Source organism: Danio rerio, chromosome 3 (genome assembly GCF_049306965.1).
Source record: "Danio rerio strain Tuebingen ecotype United States chromosome 3, GRCz12tu, whole genome shotgun sequence".
Classification (NCBI taxonomy): Eukaryota; Metazoa; Chordata; class Actinopteri; order Cypriniformes; family Danionidae; genus Danio; species Danio rerio.
In genome coordinates this window covers 18,688,856-18,711,289 of record NC_133178.1, presented here as the reverse complement: position 1 = coordinate 18,711,289, position 22,434 = coordinate 18,688,856, and the positions used below count along the sequence as shown (strand labels likewise).

The 22,434-nt window shown below is 38.8% G+C and overlaps 1 protein-coding gene across 1 annotated transcript in view; it reads right to left on the bottom strand.

Annotated features, from left to right (window-relative positions):
* vat1 (vesicle amine transport 1) overlaps positions 1–15,864 on the bottom strand; it is a 57,461-nt gene extending 41,597 nt beyond the window's left edge. The window contains 2 exon segments of the mRNA NM_001007051.3: positions 3,675–3,882; positions 15,133–15,864. Of these exon segments, the coding sequence (NP_001007052.3) occupies positions 3,675–3,882; positions 15,133–15,585 (661 nt within the window). The 5' untranslated portion in view covers positions 15,586–15,864.
* Positions 15,865–22,434: the final 6,570 nt, after the last annotated feature.

The window sequence follows — 22,434 nt, the reverse complement described above, 5'->3', positions numbered from 1 at the left end:
TTACTGTCTGGTATAGGTACAACGTTCATGACGAAATTTCATGCAACAGACTGTTCTCTGGATAACACTATATACACATCACCGTCAAAATGATTAAAATTTATAATAATTTATATTTAAAATTAATTTATGCTCCCTTCTTCCTGATATAGTTTACTCAAATGTCACTCACTATAACTAAATTAGTGTACAATGTAATGTAATGTATTTTTTATTTAATGCCATGTCACCAACCAAGGCTATTTTCATGGTAAGAACATTTCAATAATAAATATACAACAAACAAACAAATACATAAATCAAATAAGATTTTTAGAGCTAATACTTTTAGCATTAATGCTGAAAAAGTCCTTGAGCACTTAGAGATTTCATTTCATAAAAAAAAAAATCTTCTGGAATCATTAAAGCAGGACAGTCCAGTACAATGTGTTTTACTGTTAGAGGAATTGTGCAGTACAAGATTAGTGAACAAGTGAAGAAATTGGAGTCATAGACAGCTCTGGTGTAAACTACAGAAACGTTGCCATCCACCATATTACACTTTTTGTGTAATGATGCTTCCATGAATGCATACCAGTTGTACAGTTTAAATCAGAGTGGATTGTGTGCATGAAGAAGTTAACCAATGTACCATCCAGTGGCCAACTTAACTAAATGATCCATTTATGCAAGTAATGTAATCAATGTACTGCTGAACACAGACCACCAACAGCACATACAATACTAATAACCATACACAATATATTGAATTTTTAACAGTGCCAGTTTAAACACATTTGAATTAGACATATGGCTTCTAAGCAGTACTAAGGCTGTTCTTCATTACGCTGGCATTTTGGTGGTATTTCTTCAGTATGTGTAGGGTGTACCATGTTGAAAGTTTGCAAATTCTATTTGATGTATCGAGCTACTCCCCAAAGTTGGAGTCCAGCTGCTCCACTAGCATTTTTCTTATAAGCAGATGTAATATCACTTTAGTTTGTCAAAACAGTGATTTGTTTACAGTGATACCACAAAAATGTGTTCATTACTCTGAAATTTATTTTTTCTCTCTCACACTTAAGTCGTTAAACAAAACAGCCCCTCATTAATAAAAAAAAAACACTTTGATAGAAATTTGAAACATAAATATCAATTCACACATTCCCACAACACCATTCAGTTCCAACTAGAAAACCCTTAATCACTTGAAATGTTACGTAATTAAAGGAATAATCATGTAATCACAGCTCCAAATAGCTTTCATTTTAATGCCGTTTTATCAATGCAGCCACAGTACAATCACTGCAATCAGAAAATGTGCCCCATTATACACCTGATGCAATGCAATAAGGCGCAAGATGTATTTGGGGTGATTTGTTGCTATTTTCAGACCTAATTTTTAAATTGTTTAAATAGCAAATCCATTTGCACCACTTTGTGGACTCATGGGTGTTCCAGTCTAAAAAGGATGTGTGTTTGGGTGCACTGTTGGTGCGTTGATATTTTGAAGGACTGAAATAGACTACGCCATTGACCATTGGTCTAAAATCCAGTGCAGAGCACATTTGATTTGCACCTATACAGGTCTAAAATGCACACACATTGCTTAATACATACAGGATGTACATCAATATACAAATATCTTTACATATGAAAATAATTAAAGGACTAATTAAAAGGACTAAAAAAAATATTATTTTCTGCATAAATATGAAAACCACCATGCCTTCCACATGTTAGGGGGATTTTTTCAGTTTATTTAGACAATTGGCATTTGTAAAATGTTATTTTCATTAGCAGTATTGTTTATTATTTGTATATTTAGAATAAAACAAGTGTGTATTTGTCCGTCGGGTTTAGAAGAAGTATGTGTCTCTATATGGGGCATAAGAATAGGACGTGTGTTTGGATATAACTCTATAACACTTCGTTTTTATTGTTCATTTATTCATTTGCTGGAAATTAGAACTGAACTTAGAAATAGATTTGAAACAAATCTTTGCGCTTAAACTAAATTAAAAATGTAGATCAATGGATATCTTCATTGGAGTGCGTTTCCTTATCCACAAAAGTATTAAAAGTAAAGCAAAAGTAAAGAGGCTGAATGGAGGAGGCTTGTTCTTTATCCTTGCGCTGCAGATGCCCTGTTTAATGTCTGTTATGCATAAAACACCCATAACTCATTAAGAGAATAAGGACAAACCTGTTAGGCTGCATTTACACTGCAGATCTTGATGGTCAATTTCAATTTTGTGATTGTATCCGATTTCTTTGATGACCTGCTTACATCATCTTTTAAAATTGACTCATATCTGATCGTCTGCATTTACACAGCACATGGCAAAGGCGCAATGACCAGGAGAAAAAAAAAAAAACGAGCAGGCGCTGACTAACAGCTGATAATTAAAGAGTGCTCTTTTCTCTAGTCCTGCATGTAATCTGTTTGCAGCTTTTGACAAGTCGTTTTACTACAGTTTATGACAGAAAGGTTCTCATTTGTCCATCTTCTTTGATTTTTTTAAACCTTTAGGCATCTTAATGTGATGTCCATGGCGTGATTTATGCATGTGATGTATGCACCAGTTTTATATTAGTTTATATTGGTTATGTGGCGGACATTGCGCTCTCTCGCTCTCGTTAACATGCTTAAATACCTGTGCTATATGACAATAAAAAGCTGTTTAAGTCCTTGTGTATGAGATTTAAGGTTTGGGACTCTGCTGAAGTCTGTTCTGAATAAAAAAAAAAAAGTGTCAAACTTGACGTTATTCGATATGATTTTTAATGATGCGTGACTCGCATTGACAGGTGAAAATCCGATCTACCTGCTTACACTGCAGACACGAGAACACGGATCCGATTCCTATCGGATAAATTTCAACATATGAACAAGGCCTGAATCTGATTTGAGTAAATCGGAATCCATGTGATTTGTTCCTGCTAACACGTACATGGGCCATATCCGATCTGTGCCACATGGGAGAAAAAAAAAATGTAAAAATTAAAAAAATAAATAATCGGAATTAAGGCTCTTGAACAGTGCAGTGTAAATGCAGCCTTAGAGCACGTGCCAGGTGTGCAGAGCATATTTTTCCATCCTTAAAATAGCAAAAGTGGATTCAGATCCGCACTTAATGCTTTTGCACCATGCGATTTAGACTTTGCGCCTAGATTGTTAAAACAGAGCCCTAAATGTTTATAAGCAAAACCCAGAGAATTTATCAATAAGAGATTCATTTGACACCTGCAGGAATATTCTCGGAGAACTAATAAAGTATCCAAACCTGCACCTGCACTCAAGAGTCTTCCAAATGCTAATTACTTGGTGAGCACAGACTCCCAAAACCCCCCCCCCTCACATACATTACATCCACCTGCAGTACAGTACGAAATCCTTTAGGGATGACACTTGGAAATAGTTAAATGGCTCCTGGGACTCGCTGATCCACTCACAGGAATGATGATGGGAGAGCATAAGTAAATGTAAACCACTGCTGTACTCCCTGGCCTCCATTAAAAACCCCAGGGCTCCCTTTTAGCCAGCTGCAGGAGCCGTGCACACAAACACTTACGCACACCTGCATGATGGATGCGTCCATTGTGCTGGAGCTCATGAAATATAACTGGCTGCATGTAATCCCTGTTATGTAGCCTGTAATACATTTGCATAATCTCCACACAAATTCACTTACCTGCGGCCATATGGACGAGGACACTCTGGTTTGGACGCAGGTGCCCAAAGTCGAAAAGCATCATGTAGGCGGTGATGTAATTGACAGGAAGTGCTGCCGCCTCCTCAAAGCTCATGCCCTCGGGCATCAGGAAGGTGTGTGTGCTCGCCACCACTACTACTTCCTGCCACATCCCGCTCCGGTTCAGAACCAGAACCTTATCACCCACCTACACATGAGAAAACGAGATAGAGGAAAACATTGAAGGAATATCAGGGAAAAAAAAAAACAGCCCTGGAATTTTTTCTGAAACAATACGCCTTTCAGTGTTTGTTGCATAGTCACCACAGCAAGCACTGCAACAATGTTGAGTGTATGTCAATGAACATTCACAAGTAAGTTGATTTGTTCGCTTGCTGTTTTGCTTAGCACTGGCGTTTTCAGAGACGTTTTTGGCCAAACAAATGCACAGCTGCGCAGATCAGGGGGATCTCTAGTGTACGTTTTGTTGTCGTTATCCTTCATGACGGTTAGCATACCTCAACGAAATATTTGAACCTGCACTGCTGGCCATCTGCACTGTTTTGCTAATCTTTATCTTGGAGCAGATAAATGTGTACCATTTAGAGCCGTGTGATAATATCTGGTGTAACTGAAAATCCTTCAATTACCTTGAAGACCCACACATACACACACACAGAGATACAGGAAAACTCATTGAGCAGACTTCCACTACTTCCTTTGGAACGATGATACACACACACACACACACACACTTAAGCCACCCTAAGAGTGCTTAAAAAATGAAGGTAAAAAAGCTACAATGACCTGTTGCACACTCAAACTACAGTTTTCATCTGTTTTAGTATACACATGACACAACATGTAACAAATCAACAGTGAGGTGAATGCTTTTAAATGGTTAGCTCACCCCAAAAATGTATTTGTTATGAATTACTCACCCTCATGTCATCTCAATCCCCTGAGACCTTTGTTTATGTTAGCCACAACAATTAAGATATTTAGATGAAATCCGAGAGCACTCATCCACCACAGAGAGCTACTGTCCCGAGACATTTAAAGTCTAGAAAAGGGACCAAAACCATTGTCTAAAGATTCCATGTGACTTCAGTAGATCAACTGTAATCATGCAAAGCTCAAAAAAGAATTTGTGAGCCAAAAGGAGAGTAAAAAAAACTGTTCTCAATGTATTCTGCATTAGATGATGGTGAATGTTTACTATGAGTTATATGATACTTATGTGTTGCACTTCATCATTCATCAATTCATCAATTCATTTGATTGCAATACATCTTATTACCAGTGAGAGTAAATGCTCACAGAACAGCAGACAAATGCGAATAAATTTTTATGATTAAATTTAAACCATCTAATGTTTTTGGTTCTCAGGTCCATTGCATCTACTGGTGCTCCTATTGGCTGTCGCTTAAGAAAGTCACTATTCATTTGCATAAAGTTGAAGGATTCTCAACTTTGTTGCAATGCTCAACACGCCCACCTGCTCGCCAATGGTCACTATCGCTCGTTTAAACCAGTTGCCGAAAGTTGCTCACGCACGCTTAGTGGAAATGAACGATCGATTGACACTTTGCCGCTGTGAGTCCCTCGTAGTGTAAACGCAGCTAGATACTTCTGCTTGAATTTCAGAAAGAAGGTCTACACTCAAATGACATTTGCTGTGTGTTTTTTTTTTACTGAAACAGCAAAATTCTTGTCTATGGAGGATGAGGGAAACTGCTGCCCTGCACAGTTTAGTTCCTACCCTGCTCCAACACATTCACCTGTAGTCTTCAAACAAGCCTATAGGACTTAGTAAGACTTAGGAATTAGTTTCATTAGATGTGTTTAATTGGGGTTGAAATTAAACTGTACAGAGCTGAGTTTGACATGTGGTTTATATATCTTGGTGCCCTGAACAACAGAAGTGGAAGCATTTAATAGGGCTGCATCTTTAATTAAAGTAATCGAAACTGACATTCAGAACCTAAAATCGATTTAATTTTTTCAAATAAATTTTTTTAATTACCTTCCCTACCAAGTGTGGAGTCACGTGACCCCACTTTGTTTACACTTTTGCGGGGCACCGTCAGCGTCAGTCACAGCGAGGGGTATACAACCTTGACCCCTCAAAAAAATTAACTACACGTCACGATGATACACAGCGCAAGCTCTGTGATTGGTCAGCTTGAAAGTGTTAACAGGTGTAGGCGGTGCAGAGAGGGCAAAAAAAAAAATTCAAATAAATGAATAAAATAATCGTTCATTAATCGTAATCGAGGTAAAATGTTAAATTAATCAAGGTTTTGATTTCAGGCCAAATCACCCAGACCTCCAGTAGTAGTTATCTCTTGTTAACAAACTGGTCAAGCTGCATCATCTTGGTCTATTTGTCCAATTGACAGGTACAATTTCAGTCAGACCAAAGCATTTGGTCCAACTGTTGCACCCCACTAACACTACATGAGTAAAAAAGCTCTTTAAAATATCTCTGCGTTCCACAGAAGAAAGTCATCAAGGTTAGGAGCTACATGAGAGTAAACAATCCCTTTAATCACAACCCCAACAGCAGTCCAAAACTGTAAAATGCTTGTTTTCAGATTATTGGTTGACTTGGTGTCATTATTTCTCACCCTATTGAGCCACTCAAACAAACAGATTGCAACTCTCTCTTCACTTGGAATCGTTAGCGCCAACAAATGGCACACTTCACCTTCAGGCAGTGCTCAAATTGCAGAAAGGCTTTGACACTGACTGATCCGACCTTTGTAACAAGCACAAAACCTCTCAACACTTCGCTCGTCCTCCACTTTAGCATTTTTCCCCCCAATCAGTAGCATCATAAACATCCCACTTCCGCCAGCACTCTTTCCACGTCTATCACTTCTTTTCATCTCTCATCTCCCCTTCTATCAGGCTCTGTCTTTCTTTATTTCTAAAGATCAGTTCCTCTCATCAGGGGGCAGGCAGATCCTTCAGCCTCAATGAGCTTAAGACAACACACACACATACACATAAACATGGCAGGAAAGCACCTCTTTATTTCTCCTTCCTAGGATGCACAAACTTGGCACAAATATCAAGCAGAGCTCCACACACACACATCATTTCTCAAAAGCAAAACGCAAACACTAATATACCCAGCGCTTCCCTCGCAGACAGGAAGACAGAGAGTCTAATAGGCCCAAGGGACGCATGGGCATCTTTGTCTATACTGTCCAATTAGAGAATGGGACTACTCCCAAGTCGATTTGTCTGTGCCCCAGTTCATCTTTCCTCACAATTTGCCATTCTCTCTCCCTCTCTTTTCATCTTCCATGTCTCAGTTTCGCTTTCTGTCATTCTTCTTCCTCTTTCTCCTTTAATTGGACTTTCTGCACACCACAGATGGATCCTTCAAGCCTTGGTCAGGAACTGTGATCATGATTCACCATATGGAGAAATCAACCCTCTCTCCCCTCCTTTTCCCTGTCTCTCTCTTTCCATCCAACTTGCAAAACAGCCACACTTGTGTCACAAACATATCATACTTGGTATTCAGTGCTTGCACGAAAACAAACACACTTTTCAGCTGAGGTTGCAAAGATCAAGGCCAGCCGAAGGTCTTGTGAGATGTCTGTCACTGGCTGTGACTCTCTCCCGTCTCCTCCTTTCCTGTAAGCGTGCACGTACACACACACACATGCACACGCTTTGAAGGGTAAAGTGGCTCTCTAGTGCATTAGGCTCATGCAATACATCTGTCGGCGAACTTCTAATCTTGTTGCTGTGGAAATGAGTGGGATTCTGCCTCCATAAAGCTTTGCTGTCTCCCAGCACTGATTTTGTCCTTTTTATCGGTTTGTTTGTTTTGTATGTGACGGCAGTAGGCCTGTGGTTAAGGCTCTGGGCTGCAAAACACAAAGAATGGTGGTTCAGAAAACCCAAGCGGGGCGGAGAGATATTGAGATCGCAATCCTGTTTTTATCACCACTGTGCCTTTGAGCAGGACTCTTAACCCTGGCATGCTCAAGGTGGGGTGCAGTCCATTCAAATGAGACCATTGCTTTTTAAATGATTGCATCTGAAAGCAACTAATTTTGCAGTAACAATTAAAAACTCTGTATTTAAACTACTGGATAATTTACTTTTGGGATGTCCTGCAACACAAAGTGCTTTTATTAACGGCATAAACTGCAGCTTGAAACTTGTTGCTTGTGTTTGCACACGTTAGATACCAGAGACTGAATGTGACTTAATGTTCTGATGTACATTAACTTTTTTTACTAAAAAGTAAACCATTAGATGTGGGAGATGCATTACCTGCTACAAAAAAATGAGAAAAACATCAAGGTGCAGTTAAAGATAAAACTCTGAGTTACAAACAAAACATTCATTTTGAAGTCAGAATTATTAGCCCCTGTTTATCCCATTTCTGTTTAACGGAGGGAAGTTAACATTTCTAAACGTAATAGTTTTAATAACTCATTTATATTAACTGATTTATTTTATCTCTGTCATGATGAAAGTAAATAAAATTTAAACTTAATTTAAAACATAAGACAAGACTTTCTCAAGAAGAAAAAATATTATCAGACATACTGTACTGTGAAAGTTTCCTTGCTCTGTTATAAATCATTTGTGTAATATTTTTTAAAAAAGGAAAAAAAAATACAAAGGTAATACTACTAATTCTGACTTGAACTGTACATACAGAAACCAGTGAGTACATAAGAATATAAGGGAAAAACTATATACATGTCAGAGAAGTACATAAATTAAGAGTGTCTTATGAAATTATTATGAAACAGATCAAACAGACAAAGTAATTTGTTGTCACCTATATCTGCAAAGACTCTCCTAAGTCAGTCTAATAAATGACCTGAGTTATAATAATGGAGATCGAACTATCATCTATTTGTTTCTACTGAATAATTGTTGAAATCGTTGCTCTTTTAATTAAGGTGGTGAATTGCTACAGTCGAACAACGTCTCTAAAATAGTACAACCATTGTTGACAGGAGATTAGGAGAGAACCTGAAACTGATGATTGTTTTCTTTGCAGCTTTTAATACGGAGTAAAAAGTTTGTCAGGGTTATTAAAGTCAGGGTTGTTGAAGAATCATCATTCAGAAAAGCTAAGTCAGTTCAAGATTAATGGTTGTTTAATAAGATTAATGGTTGTTTAATCAAAAATTACTTGATCCAAACCTGTTTGAGTTTCTTTCCTCCTTTGAACACAAAGGATGACATTTTGTAGAATGATAAAAACTGATAACCTATTTACCCCAACTACAGAGACCAGTGGTTAATAGTTTCAAGCATTCTTCAAAATATCCTCTTTGTTTTCATCAGAAAAAAAGAAACTCAAAAGTCTGAATCTTTTACACAAGATATTTTAGCACAAATTTAACGCATTTCCCTGCTACGTTCTGATTGCCAGTATATAATTAGCTCTGATTAAAAAAAATAAATAAATCAGCCAATATAATTATTGAACTAATCCGCTAATACCAATTATTGGCATGTACATCAATACATCTATAATTAAATATGGAAAAAAACAATGTGCAAAATTAAACAGCACAGTTCGCCTTCCTCCTATTAATGAAATAAACACAACAAGAGTGAGAAAGCAGTAATCATGACAGCATCTGAGAACAGAAATATGAATTTGTTTTTAGTTGTAGACCCAGAGCTCATTGTGTGCACCATATTTAAGGCATATGCAGTATCAGAAATCGCCCCCAAGGGTCTCATTCACTATTCCCTACATTAGCCCAATAATATACTAAGAGTGAGAGAAAAGGACTGAGTGAATTTAAGCACCAGAAAGGAGTTTGTGCTTTGCTGGTTGATAGATCCCTTCTCAGGTTCCGATTGTTTGTCAGACCCTGTGATAGTTATTTAACACTTAGTGTGCTTAATACTGAATACTGAAACAAAGTATGGCAAGGCAGTGGCGCAGTAGGTAGTGCTGTCGCCTCACAGCAAGAAGGTCGCTGGTTCGAACCTCAGCTCAGTTGGCGTTTCTGTGTGGAGTTTGCATGTTCTCCCTGCCTTCCCGTGGGTTTCCTCTGGGTGCTCCGGTTTCTGCGTGAGACCAATCGAAGATCAAAACATGACATCTCTGGACACAAATTTAAAATGTGGAGCAATCGCTTGCTTCTTAAATGTCTAATCATCTTGTTTAATCCCGCCCCTTTTTGCTGCGCCATATGACAGAATTTCGCATGCTCAAACTCTAGTGTGGCCGCGGCATTTGACTTGGGTCATTTCTGCCTGACGCTTATTTACTTTCCAGTTCTTTAAACTGCCGCAGCCGTAAGTCAAGGAAAAGCACAGAGTTTGTTTTAAATGAAACAACAGTGTGGTGGAGTTGCTCCTGCGAGTAAGACAGGAGCATAACCTTGCAAATGAGAGCAAGGAACATAGACTGGGAGATGTGCCAAAACAACAGCTTTGAGTAAACATCCCTGTCCTTTGAAGAAAATTATTCTTTAACAATGCTGTCCAAATAGACAGCATCCAAATCAACTGCTGTACAATGTCCTCCGAATTGGTCACATGACCAAAAATGAGTCTTCGAAAGGCTCCATTTGTACCATTCCCACTATTACTTGAAAATGGAGAGTTTTTTTAAAGTCACACTAATTTATTCAAGTTCAAAAATATGTGGACATGGACATACAAAATGTGCAGAGGACAGGACTTGGGAACCACTGACCTAAGATGTCAAGTCTTATCTATTATTATTTCTACATTACACATGGTCTAGATAGTTATTTGTTCCTCATTCACATTATTTAAACCCCACAAATGCAAAATTAGGTCATATTTCCATCATAGCACTAGTACTGTCTCCACTTCTGTAAGCCTTCTCTCCCTATCCTGCATCCCACTCTTGTTCTACTGTGAAATTTTGGTTTAGTCAATTATTTTTATTATTTCCCAACAAAGACACAGCTCTATTATGTTGATCACACATATAGTACCACTAACTGAACAAATCTCAGCTTACAAGTCATAAAACCATAACTCTTCTTTTACAGCGCAGTTAAATCACATGGTTAAAACCCTCTCTCAATCTCAAATGTTACACTATCGGATTCAGCTAAAACAGCCTGTGTCCCTACAGTTCACTTACTGATATTCAACTGCATCGCTGTTTATCATCGACCTGTCAAATCACACACACACACACACACACAGGGAGGGAGGGAGAGAGAGAAAGAGCGAGAGGAAATTCCAGGCTGACAATGTGGTCCAGAGGAAGATAATTGTGAACAGATGCATCTGATTCTCGCAGCAGAACTCTGATAAATATAGTGTGAGTGTATGTGTGTGTAAGCAACAAGTTATATGAATAATTCATAACCAAAAATGCTAATATAGGTGGAGAGTGGGCACAGGAGAGTAGTTTAGGAATAACATCTGTCAAGCCATGTGAAAAGATAGCATGGCTTTTACCATCCACCTATATGACTCTCAAGAGCATGGTGCGAATTACAGGATGGTTGACCCTCCCCCTAATTAATTCTCAACCCCCCCCCTCGAAGGATGTCAAAAGTAAATATGTGTGGGGGGAGGGGCATTGATCATCTAACAGACTGACACTGAATTCATCAAAGACTTATTCTTTTAGGTTTGTATTTATAGAGCCTAAATGTGAAGTCAAATATAGTGTGTATTTTAATAGACACCTACAGTGGGCAGCATAATTGAATACAGCCCATTTCGAAAATTAATATGTGTATCCATTTCTCAGTGAATATAGGCAGTGTATTTTGGTGCATTTAAACAAAATATTTATTAAAATAATATATTAGTCACTAAACATATTTAGAAATTGAGAGATAACACAATTCAATTAAAAAGATTTACAACCTGCAAAATTTCAACTAAATTTTTTTTTTTTTTTTTGTTCTCTTGATTTTTCCAGTTTTTTTTTATTTATTTATTTGTATTTAATATTTTTCTTTAACATATAAATTTTGTTGTACTAGTTTTTGGACAATTATCGTGAGTTATTCTATTAGAAAAGCTCCAGATTTGGCGTCAGTACTGACTAATGTAATGTATGCACAAATATAATATTGTATGGCCTCCTATTAAAATATGAATTTAAAAGAGAGATTTGTTAGGGGTGTACTTATATATAGCACTGTCTATCCACAAATAGTAAGTGAGATATTTTATGATTATCCATCCATTTATTGGTGAAGGGATGTAAACTTTAAAACTATACATATATTGCAAAGTTCACCTTTTGTTTTATCAAACGCATGTCGTCTTTGATCATCTTTTGTTGAAATAGCCCCATTGAGCTTCTACCTAAAAATACTGAAAATAAGTTTAACAAATTAGATGTAAATGATTTAAATATTACGAATATTTAAATAAATTCAAATATTATGAATTTGGTTAAGATCATTAATGTATTATTCGCACACTAGTTCAAAGTTTCACCCCCTAATTAATGCTTAAACCCCCTCTACAGGATGTCAAAAGTAGATGTGTGCAGGGGGAGGTGGATTGATGATCTAACTGGCTGACACTGAATTCATCGACACTTTTTCTTTTAGGTTTGTATCTATATAGCCTAAAAGTTAAGTCAAATATAGTGTTTATTTTAATAGACACACGTCCACATATACTAACTGCGATGTTTTACAATCATCCATTTATTAGTGAAAGGATGCAAACTTTATGCATTTATTTATTTTTTTTTTTGCAAAATTCACCATTTTATATCAAAAACAGTTCGTCTTTAGGGATGCTGCGATCAGGATTTTTGAAGCAGATACGAGTACCGATTCCTCGTCATGTCTATCGGCTGATGCAAAGTACTGATTCTGATGCTTCAAGCTTTATATAACTTTAACAGTGCATAAAGCACATTCTCCATCTAAGTATGATACTTAAGTGGAGATCTCTTCTTTCCTAAGACAATAAATGACGTTGCATATAATGCTTTAAACATCTCGTAAGCATGTCATGGTAAAGAGCAGCTTTACAGAAAATTATAGATAAAACAGACAAAAATTGGTAAGAAGAATTACTAACAATGCAATTTGGAAACATTGCAAATGATGGAAGAATAATTCAATGTGCCTCAATGAAGAAAAAGTTTGGAGTGCATCCTTGATACATAAGAAATTGCATCTTCCTCTGCTTGTAAATCTGTAAATGAACACTTGTGGTCGGTTCATGTGATCGGCCAGATTAGTGAGTACCGACTGAGTCATGAAATGTGATTATCGGCCGATATCAATCTCTAGCCGATCAATCGGAGCATTTCTAGTCGTCTTTGATCATCTTTTGTTGAAACAGCCCCATTACACTTCTGCCTAAAAACACTGGCAATAAGTCTGACTAATAATTGAGATGTAAATGATTAAAATAATATAAATATTTACATACATTTAAATATTATGAATTTGGTTAAGCGCATATTACACAAATGTATAACTCACACACTAGCCCAAGGTTTAACTACCCCCCCACCCCCTGCCCCCCCAAATAATGCTTAAACCCCATCTGAAATATGTCAAAAGTAGATGTGTGTAGGGTGAGGGGGATTGATGATCTAATAGACTGAAACTGAAGTCATCAAGACACTTTTTCTTTTAGGGTTGTATCCAAATCGCCTAAAAGTAGTCAAATATGGTCTATATTTTAATAGACACATATTCACATATAGTAAGTGCAATAATATATGATCATCCATTTATTTTACATATATTTTACTTTTTTTGTTGTTGCAAAATTCACCATTTAATATTATCTTTGATCATCTTTGGTTGAAAGAGCCCTATTACACTTCTGCCTAAAAACACTGTCATTAAGTCTGACTAATAACTTAGATGTAAATGATTTAAATATTATGTATTTGGTTAAGTGTGGCATGCATATTACCCAAACGTATACTGGCTCAAGTCCATTAATGGTGTAAAATGCACAGACACTCGCTCAGTCTTCTCCATAAGAAAGAGTCATTTTTCCGGACACCACAATCAGCAGATTCCTCACCTCACATGCTCAACAAACAATGTCAGCTCTCCGAATGTGAGAAGAAGCAATTGTTTGCTTGCTGACAAGATAATATAGAGAGCGAGAGATGGATAAAGAGAGAGCAATAGGGTGGACGATGACCTTTTAAATTCAATATCGTTGACAGACGAGGCGGAGGAAGGGCTGAACCATTATCTACCTCCTCCGCATCACCCACCAGCCAACGCCTAGTGCTTGCTTACTCTTCTTTTCTCTCATATAGTAACGCAGACTATTTAGGTTTTCCTCAGCATTTCACACAATTCTGTGAACATCTTACCTCCACTGCTTCTCGTTAAATGTCTTTATTCTGCTTCAAACAAAATGTCAAATCTTTTCAACGCAAGAGATGTGGCGTTGCCATGATACGTTGCCATGGAGACCGGCTCAGCAACCACTAGGCATGACTCATCGATTTGTTCATATGGAGCACATAGAAAGTCGATTAGTCCACGTCATACTAAAGACTTCTATGAACCGACGGGGCTGAATGAAAAGTAACCGGAGAACTGGGTTTATTTACACTATTCGTTCGCCGGCCAACCAAATCAAATATGGTAATACTAAGAAATTGTATTTCGCTGGCGCGATGCCTACAGAAATAGGCGTTGACGTTTATACAAGCGGGAAGAAAAAGTTTAATTATTGTTTAAAGAGGTCAAAAGGAAGAAAAAAAAAAAGATGGCACGGATGATGAATGATGTCAGAGTGTCACAAAAGCGCGAGGCTGATGACAAAGGGCGCGTGCGATTAGCATTTTCCCCCCTCGCGCGCCTCGCCCTTTTTCCTACGCGCGGGGACAGTCTTCCACGCGCCCGCGAGACACCGGGGATCAATCAGAGAAAGTGGTTTATTCAAAATAAAAGCCTTATTAGATTACTTTTTTTGAACATTTTGTCGACTAATATAACGCATGCTGATGATGCGCGTCTCAGGTGCGACTTTTCAAAGCCAGTCAACCTCTGAGAGAAAGAGGGGCGGTGGTTCCACATACAGCTGAGGCGACGAAACTAAACGCTTTCTTTACAATTAACGACGCTGCTTGCGTTGGACGCGACGTAGATCAGTTCCAGCGTTCTTGCTTGGCTCTGTGCATAAAGTATCACGAGGTTGTGTTACTTTCAACTCGCCGCGCACACAAGCAAAGCTCGCTCTCCCGTGAACGTTTAACGTTCCGGCCCATTGCACGGGTCAGCGCGACAAGAGCTCCGGTGCTCCTGAAATGAGGCTATCGGCGCCCCTCCCGCTTCTCTTTTGTCTCCGGTGGAGAGACAGTGTGACAGGAGTTTGACTGGGAGTTCATTTACTCATTCTTGCAGAGATTATAAACCAATGGATAAACATTTTCAAAGCACATTTGACTGATGAGCAATTTAAAAAATGCATGCATGCATGCACAGGATAAATAAATAACAAAGCGTTTACTCACTTTTCTGTCAGTCACTTCTTCACCGACAGCCTCGATGACGCCCGAGCACTCCATGCCCGGGGTAACCGGCGGGGACGGCAGCCGGTCGTACAGTCCCTGTCTCGCCATCAGATCGGCGAAGTTCAGCCCGCACATTTTCACGCGCACCATCACCTCGCCGCTCTTGAGAGCAGGTTTCCCCTTCTTCACCTGGAGCTTCACCTTATCGTACCCGCCATAGCCGGTGAGCACCAGCGCCCGGTAGGTGAATGTGTCCTCCTCTGGGGCTTTCTCGGCGGCGGGCGCCGGGGTGTCGGCGGCGGCAGCAGCAGTGGCGGCGGCCTCGGTGGACGCGCTGGTGGGCGGTGGGTCAGGTTTGCTCTCGGTTTTTGGGGACTCGGCGGGCGTCTTGGTCTCTTGCTGCTTCTGCTCCTCGGCGTTTTGCTGCTGAGCAGGTGCGTCTTCGCCGGACATGGTCGGAGTTTGAGTGGAGGAGAACTTTTGAAGAGAAAAGACTTGCGTTTGTTTTCCTGCCTCACTCAGATGCGGCTACTCAAACAACCTCAGAATACACGAGCTGCTGCGCGGTCCACGGTTTTCTCAGCCTTTGCAAAACTGGGATGCTGGAGACTTGAGAAGGTGGAGGACAGGGAGACAGAGAGAGAGAAAGAAAGGGAGTGGAAGATGCCTCACGACGACTAGTGAGTGACCCGAGGCTCTGACAACTATTGAGAAAAAACGAGGCGAGGCGTGGCGAGCTGGAAAGCCCGGAGAAATGGAGTCGAGCGGTGGATTGAAGAGTCCAGTGAGGGAGTTTGCTCGCTGACTTCAATTTAGTAAATGCAGTGAAGCTGTTTTTACTAGTCAGCTGAAATTCAGAAAAGAGATTGAGAGGAATTCTGGCAGTCTTGAATACACTTTCAAAGATTAATCCTTTTCTTTAGGAATGCGTACAAATGTAATTTGTATTTACATTAAAATGCACTGGCTCTTTTATTAAATATATGTATGTGTTACATATGTTAGTATGTTAGTTTAAAATGATATAAAGAGGTAATTCAACCAAATATGATCTTCAGAATTTCTGAACACAAAACAATATATTCTGAAGAATGTAGTGGAAAAGCAGCCATTTACATCCAGGAACAAAACATATGGATGTCAATGGCTGCTTTGTTCCCAACATTCTTCAGTATTATCTTCCTTTGTGATTACACTAAAATGAAACTCAAACCGGTTTTGAAATTAATTTTTTTTTTTTGTGAACTATCCTTTTAAAGGGTGTCCAATCAAATATTTACTGTTTAGTTTACAGAAAAGTTTAAATTATTTAGTTTAGTTTAAACTTTGTCTTTTCTGCTTAGCACGAAAAGGAAATTTGTCTTTAACACTGGATTTAAGACAACAATAGCATACATACAACAATCACACAATAACAACACTCATCAAGACAACAACATAAGTTAAACATGTGAAAACCAAATTAGCCCCATATTACTGCAGATCATTCTTGACAACCACCCCATTCACTTTAAACAGTGATCCAACTTAAAACAAGAACTGCAATTGGGATAAATGACTTTTTATTAGCATTTCTTCGGGCTTTAGGAGTTCTAAACTTGTGTCTTGATGGTAGCATTTCAAAAGCTGAGTGAACGGGAATTTGTATTATCTTTAAATTGCTGTTTTGTTTTTTTTCTATAAAGGAGTCAAATAGAATCTGTCCTGGATGTTGTTTGTGACCGCTTATCTTATTTTGCTCACATTGTTTTTCTTTAGGTGAACATTTAACCTGTATAAGTTAATTCACTGAAACAAAAAGAGTTTGTTTTGGTAATCTTCAATCAATGTCTCATGATTTGCATCTGCATTTGGAGTGGAGGTCCTTTGACTTCTGCCATAATACTTAACTGCTTAACCAAGCCCTTATATGTCAGATAATGATGTGCAAAAAGAAAACCACACCTCCTACTTAATATGCAGTTTCAGTTGAAAGTAAATCAACACACTGAAATAAAGTCTCAGCAACATCTGGTTCACGCGGACTTTAACCCAAATAATTTTCTATTAAATGTGCAATATACACATATTTTGCAGTGAAGACCTCTCAATAAAACAAATCAGCAAAATCACAAACAAGAATGCTGACTATGCACTGGTCTGATTCTGCCATATATGCACAAAGCTGCTTAAGTTACTTCCACAAGTAATTCATGTTTCAGGCAAAACGTGTCCAGTTGGTTTATTTATTTACTGCTGACGTAAGCTGCACACATACTGGAATAGATTGGAACTCGTGGTGTTAATCATTGTGCAAGCTTCACTCCATCATGGTTTGATCCTATATAGATATATACATAACACAACATTACCTCTAATAGATTTAGACACTTAAAAGTGTTTCCCCAAACCATTTAAAGAGGCAGTTCACCCCCAAATGGCGATCCAAGTGGACTTTTTTCTTCAGTGGCATCCGCTCCGTAAAACAAATAGTGGATTAGTTGGCAGTTCCTTCACTGTGGCGACCCCTGATAAATAAAGGGATTAAGCCGAAGAAAAATGAATAAACAGTGATACTGACACCTTCAGAGTCAAAATTAATTAATTACTTAATTGATTAAAACAGACAAAACTTGACTATTTTCAGAGACTGTGGATTGAAGGAAATATCTTAATTAAGTAAAGTCCAGTTGCTTGTACAGACTGATTATTTCACTTTCACAAGATCTCAATGTATGTCAAGAGCCGTAGAATTAATTCGGGTTTGCCTGTACATTTTTCTGACTCAAAGTTTTGACAGAACTACCAACAATCATGATTTCAGTTTCAAATCTTATTTAATGTTCCTCGAATGAAAAAAAAAAAAAGTATAAACTATCCTGAAAGGCTACTGGGTAAGTATTTCATAGGGCAAAATATAATTTCTGAGAAATCCATAGGCCTAATTTCCATGTCAACCCTATAGTTGATTTTTTAAATGACCAGTACACTGTACAATTTCAGGCATTACTAGGGAAAAAAACACATGTAACAATAGCAATTTCATTGGTCGTGTCTCCTAAAAGTGTTCAAACACGAAGGCCCACTTTTGAGCCTTTGAACAATATCTGACAGTATCAAAAATTTAGGATGACTGTCTCACAGTGTGCCTGATGTAAAAAGCATATGCTGAACGACTAGCCAATATAAGTGAAACATGAGATGAAGTATGGGTCAGTGTGAAGAGGCCTACATTAACTGCAAAATTGTTGGCCCTTATTCCCCTTGCCATGATTTGGTTAAGATTGACTTCATCTTCCACCACCTCCTTTTTTGAATTTCCAAAGTTAATCTTAACAACGTTTTAATGCTCTTCTATATCTTTCATCCAGTCTCATACAGCCAGATGTTCAGATTGACAGCAGAAGTCCGGACTCCTTCATAATTTTCATTAACCAAGAACTGCCCAGAAGCCATCTAAGTGACATGTAAACCAGACCCTTAAGGATTTTGCAGGGATGTTTTTCAAAAACATATTTAAAGCCTGAAATGACTACTTTTCTCAAAACATAGGACATTCTCGATTCTCGCGTTTTGCTGTGAAAATACCAGCCTGATCTCAGAAGGAATTTTTTTTTATAAATTGGCAAGAAAGTGACTAATGTTTACAAATTCATAATACTTATTTCACATAAAAACGCATGATTCTTAAATGAGGATATGCCCCAAAAACCCTAAATGCAACCACTATTAGGGTAGGCATGAACCATAATGGAAAAAATTGACATTGAGATATTTTTCCTCTGCACTTATATATTGCAATATAAATTTTCACCAGATGACTTAACCAGCTTTATTTGGAAAGTCACAAAACACAAGTCAACTGATACTCTGAGAGTCAAAACTAATAAATAAAAACAGACAGAATTAAATAAACTCCTGTGAACGTTTTGGAGACTGTGGATTGAAAGAAGTACCTGAAGTAAGTAATGCCGAATTTCTTGTACACTGATTATTTTCACTTTTACAAGATCTTACTGTATCATCAAGAGGTAAATAATTAATTTGGGTTTGCCTGTATGTTTTTCTGATTCAAAGTGTCAACAGAATTACCAAGGGCCATTCATTCATTCATTCATTCATTCATTCATTCATTCATTCTCCTTCAGCCCAGTCTCTAATTTAGCCCTTGAAAGGCCATTGGGTAAGTCAATTATATGCCAATGCTGCTCTATAGCTAATTTTTTATGGCCACAGTACAATTTTAGGCTGTGTTAGAGAATTTAAAAAAAGATCAACTTGAAATAGGGGATCCTTTGGTCATGTCAGACCAGGCTACGTTTTTCCAATCTTCTATTGTCCAATTTTGGTGAGCCTGTGTGAATTGTAGCCTCAGTTTCCTGTTCTTAGCTGACAGGAATGGCACCCTGTGTGATCTTCTGCTGCTGTAGCCCATCTGCCACAAGGTTCAACGTGTTGTGCATTCAGAGAGGCTCTTCTGCAGACCTCGGTTGTAACGAGTGGTTATTTGAGTCACTGTTGCCTTTCTATCGGCTGGAACCAGTGTGGCCATTTTCCTCTAACCTCTGGCATCAACAAGGCATTTGTGTCCACAGAACTGCCGCTCACTGGATATTTTCTGATGGTTGTGCGTGAAAATCCCAGTAGATCATCAGTTTTTGAAATACTCAGACCAGCCCGTCTGGCACCAACAACCATGCTACGGTCTAAGTCAGTTAAATCACCTTTCTTCCCCATTCTGATGCTCGCTTTAAACTGCAGCAGATCATCTTGACCATGTCTACATGCCTAAATGTATTGAGTTGCTGCCATGTGATTGGCTGATTAGAAATTTGCATTAACAAGCAGCTGGACAGGTGTACCTAATAAAGTGGCCGGTGAATGTATATCCGTTTAATAAATGTTGGGGTGGGACAATACATTCTGAAATTCTGTACTGTTCACTTGTTTTGTGTAACAATAAAGTTAACATGAAGCACAGAAAAAAAAACACGCTCTTCAAAAAAAAAAAACCACTGCACTAGGAAATCAAAACAAGTGTGTGTGAACTAGAGATGTGCGTTAACCACAGCTTACAGTGGCTTCAGCGTCGACTGCTTTATGTGTTGTTTTGTTAGTATGAACGGATGTGTGCATCAGTGTGCATGTGTGTATGTCCGCCGCGTGCCTGTGGAGCCGTGCTTACCAGCATGTTTGTTTGCAACCAGAAGGCCAAGAGGAAATGTCTATTTATTCCTTCTATTATCCAAGAGCGATCTGGAAATCACAGTAAATTCACAAAGCATTGTTAATATTTGAAGGCGGTGCATTTTGCTCATGTGTTTGTAAGTGTTCTGACATAAAGAAACCACGCAAGTGACATCTCGGGCCAAAGTAGGCATGCATTTTGGCACAGTAAATCACACACCACACCCCACACACACACAGCCACCCACTGCAGCAAAGGTCACTGAAACTGCTCTCTGACTCATCAACAAGTGCACAGGAAGTGCTTGAGAGAAACAGGAAGTGAACTGTAGGTCATGTGGCTGAATGTGTTTAGTAGCTATGCAAGATCACGACAGGAAAAATGATTAAATATGCAGAATTCTGTTTCCTTTTGTCAGCTTCTACGAAATACTGATGGAAAGTGCTTAGCAGTGGTTAGAACTGTCACTTCACAGCAAGAAGGTGGCTGGTTCGAGTCCTAGCCTAACCAGTTGGCATTTCTGCGTGGAATTTGCATGTTCTCCTCGTGTTCTTGTGGGTTTCCTCCGGGTGCTCCGGTTTTCTCCCACAGTCCAAAGACATGTTCTATATGTGAATTGAATAAAAAAAAATTGACTGATGTGTGTGAATAAGTGTGTATGGGTGTTTCCCAGGACTGAGTTGCAGCTGGAAGGGCATCCACTGCATAAAACATATGCTGGATAAATTGGCGGTTCATTCCATTGTGGCAATGAATAAAGGCACTAAAAAGAAAAAAATGAATAAATGAAAAGGCTTTAGAAATCTACTAAATAAATGGCAGTGCGCTTGGAAAGCAGCCAGTGTGGCTTAATTGATTGAGCTCTGGGTTTAAATCTTTTTGCAAATAATGTCTGGTGTTTGTGCGCCAGTCTGAGTGTATGTGCCAATGCTGATATAAATCCCCTAACGGCTAAAGAGTCGGGCAAAGTCCTGCTGGCAGACCAACCCTGAGTGCCAAATGATATAAAACAATTGCCTTGAGCAGGTAAAAAGAGAATAAATAGACGTCTAGTAAAAGGATAGCATTATAGAAAAAGGAATTTCATTAGGGTAAAAATGTCATCATTCTTAAAAATAATTTATATAATGGGTGTGGCACAGTGGGTAGCACTGTCGCCTCAGAGCAAGAAGGCCACTAGTTTGAGGCTCGGCCGGGTCAGTTGGCATTTCTGTGTGTAGTTTTGCATGTTTTCCCTGTGTTGGTGTGGGATTCCTCCAGGTGCTCCGGTTTCCCCCCAAAGTCCAAAGACACGTGTTATATAAATTGCATAAATTAAATTGTCTGTATTGTATACGTGTATGGGTGTTTCCCAGTGATGCGTTGCACCTGGAAGGACATTCGCTGTGTAAAACATATGCTGGATAAGTTGGCGGTTCATTCTGCTGTGTCAACCCTGATTAATAAAGGGACTAAGCCGAAAAGAAAATGAATGAACTAGGGTTGGGTCGATAGACAACGCTATCCATGGCCGATAGACATCACAATGCTGAGCTGGCATTGTTATGCTCCGCCTCGACCCCCATAGCAACCGTAACCCGCTTGCGGAATTACACACTTAGACCCCGTTTACACAAATACGTCTTAGTTTTTAAATGGCATTTTAGAACAAAACCGATCCACGTCCACACTGGCGTTTCATCTAGCATTTCTGAAAAGCCGTCCTTCCACACTATACCGTTAAAAACGCACATCACGTGACCACACACACACACACACACACACACACACACACACACACACACACACACACACACACACACACACGCGTTGCAGCGTATGCATGTGTCTGAGCTCCAGCTGTCAGTGGGTGCTTTAAACACAAAACCCCAGAGAGCAGTGCACATCGGGCAGTTTATCAAGGATGTACCACTCGATCGCGTCTAACAATAGTTTTTAAACATGATTTTTAAATAATCTTGCCTTCATCTAACAACTCTTCTGTCTTTAATTCATCAGGTAACGTGTCACAGCATCAGTACACTGCTTCAATCTTTCGCCTTCACGCTTGTACTTAGTAACTTTAACGAAACCTCAGATACTGTTGGTTGGTTCCAGTTGGATGTGCACCTTTTTTACCAACCAAGTTTGTCGAC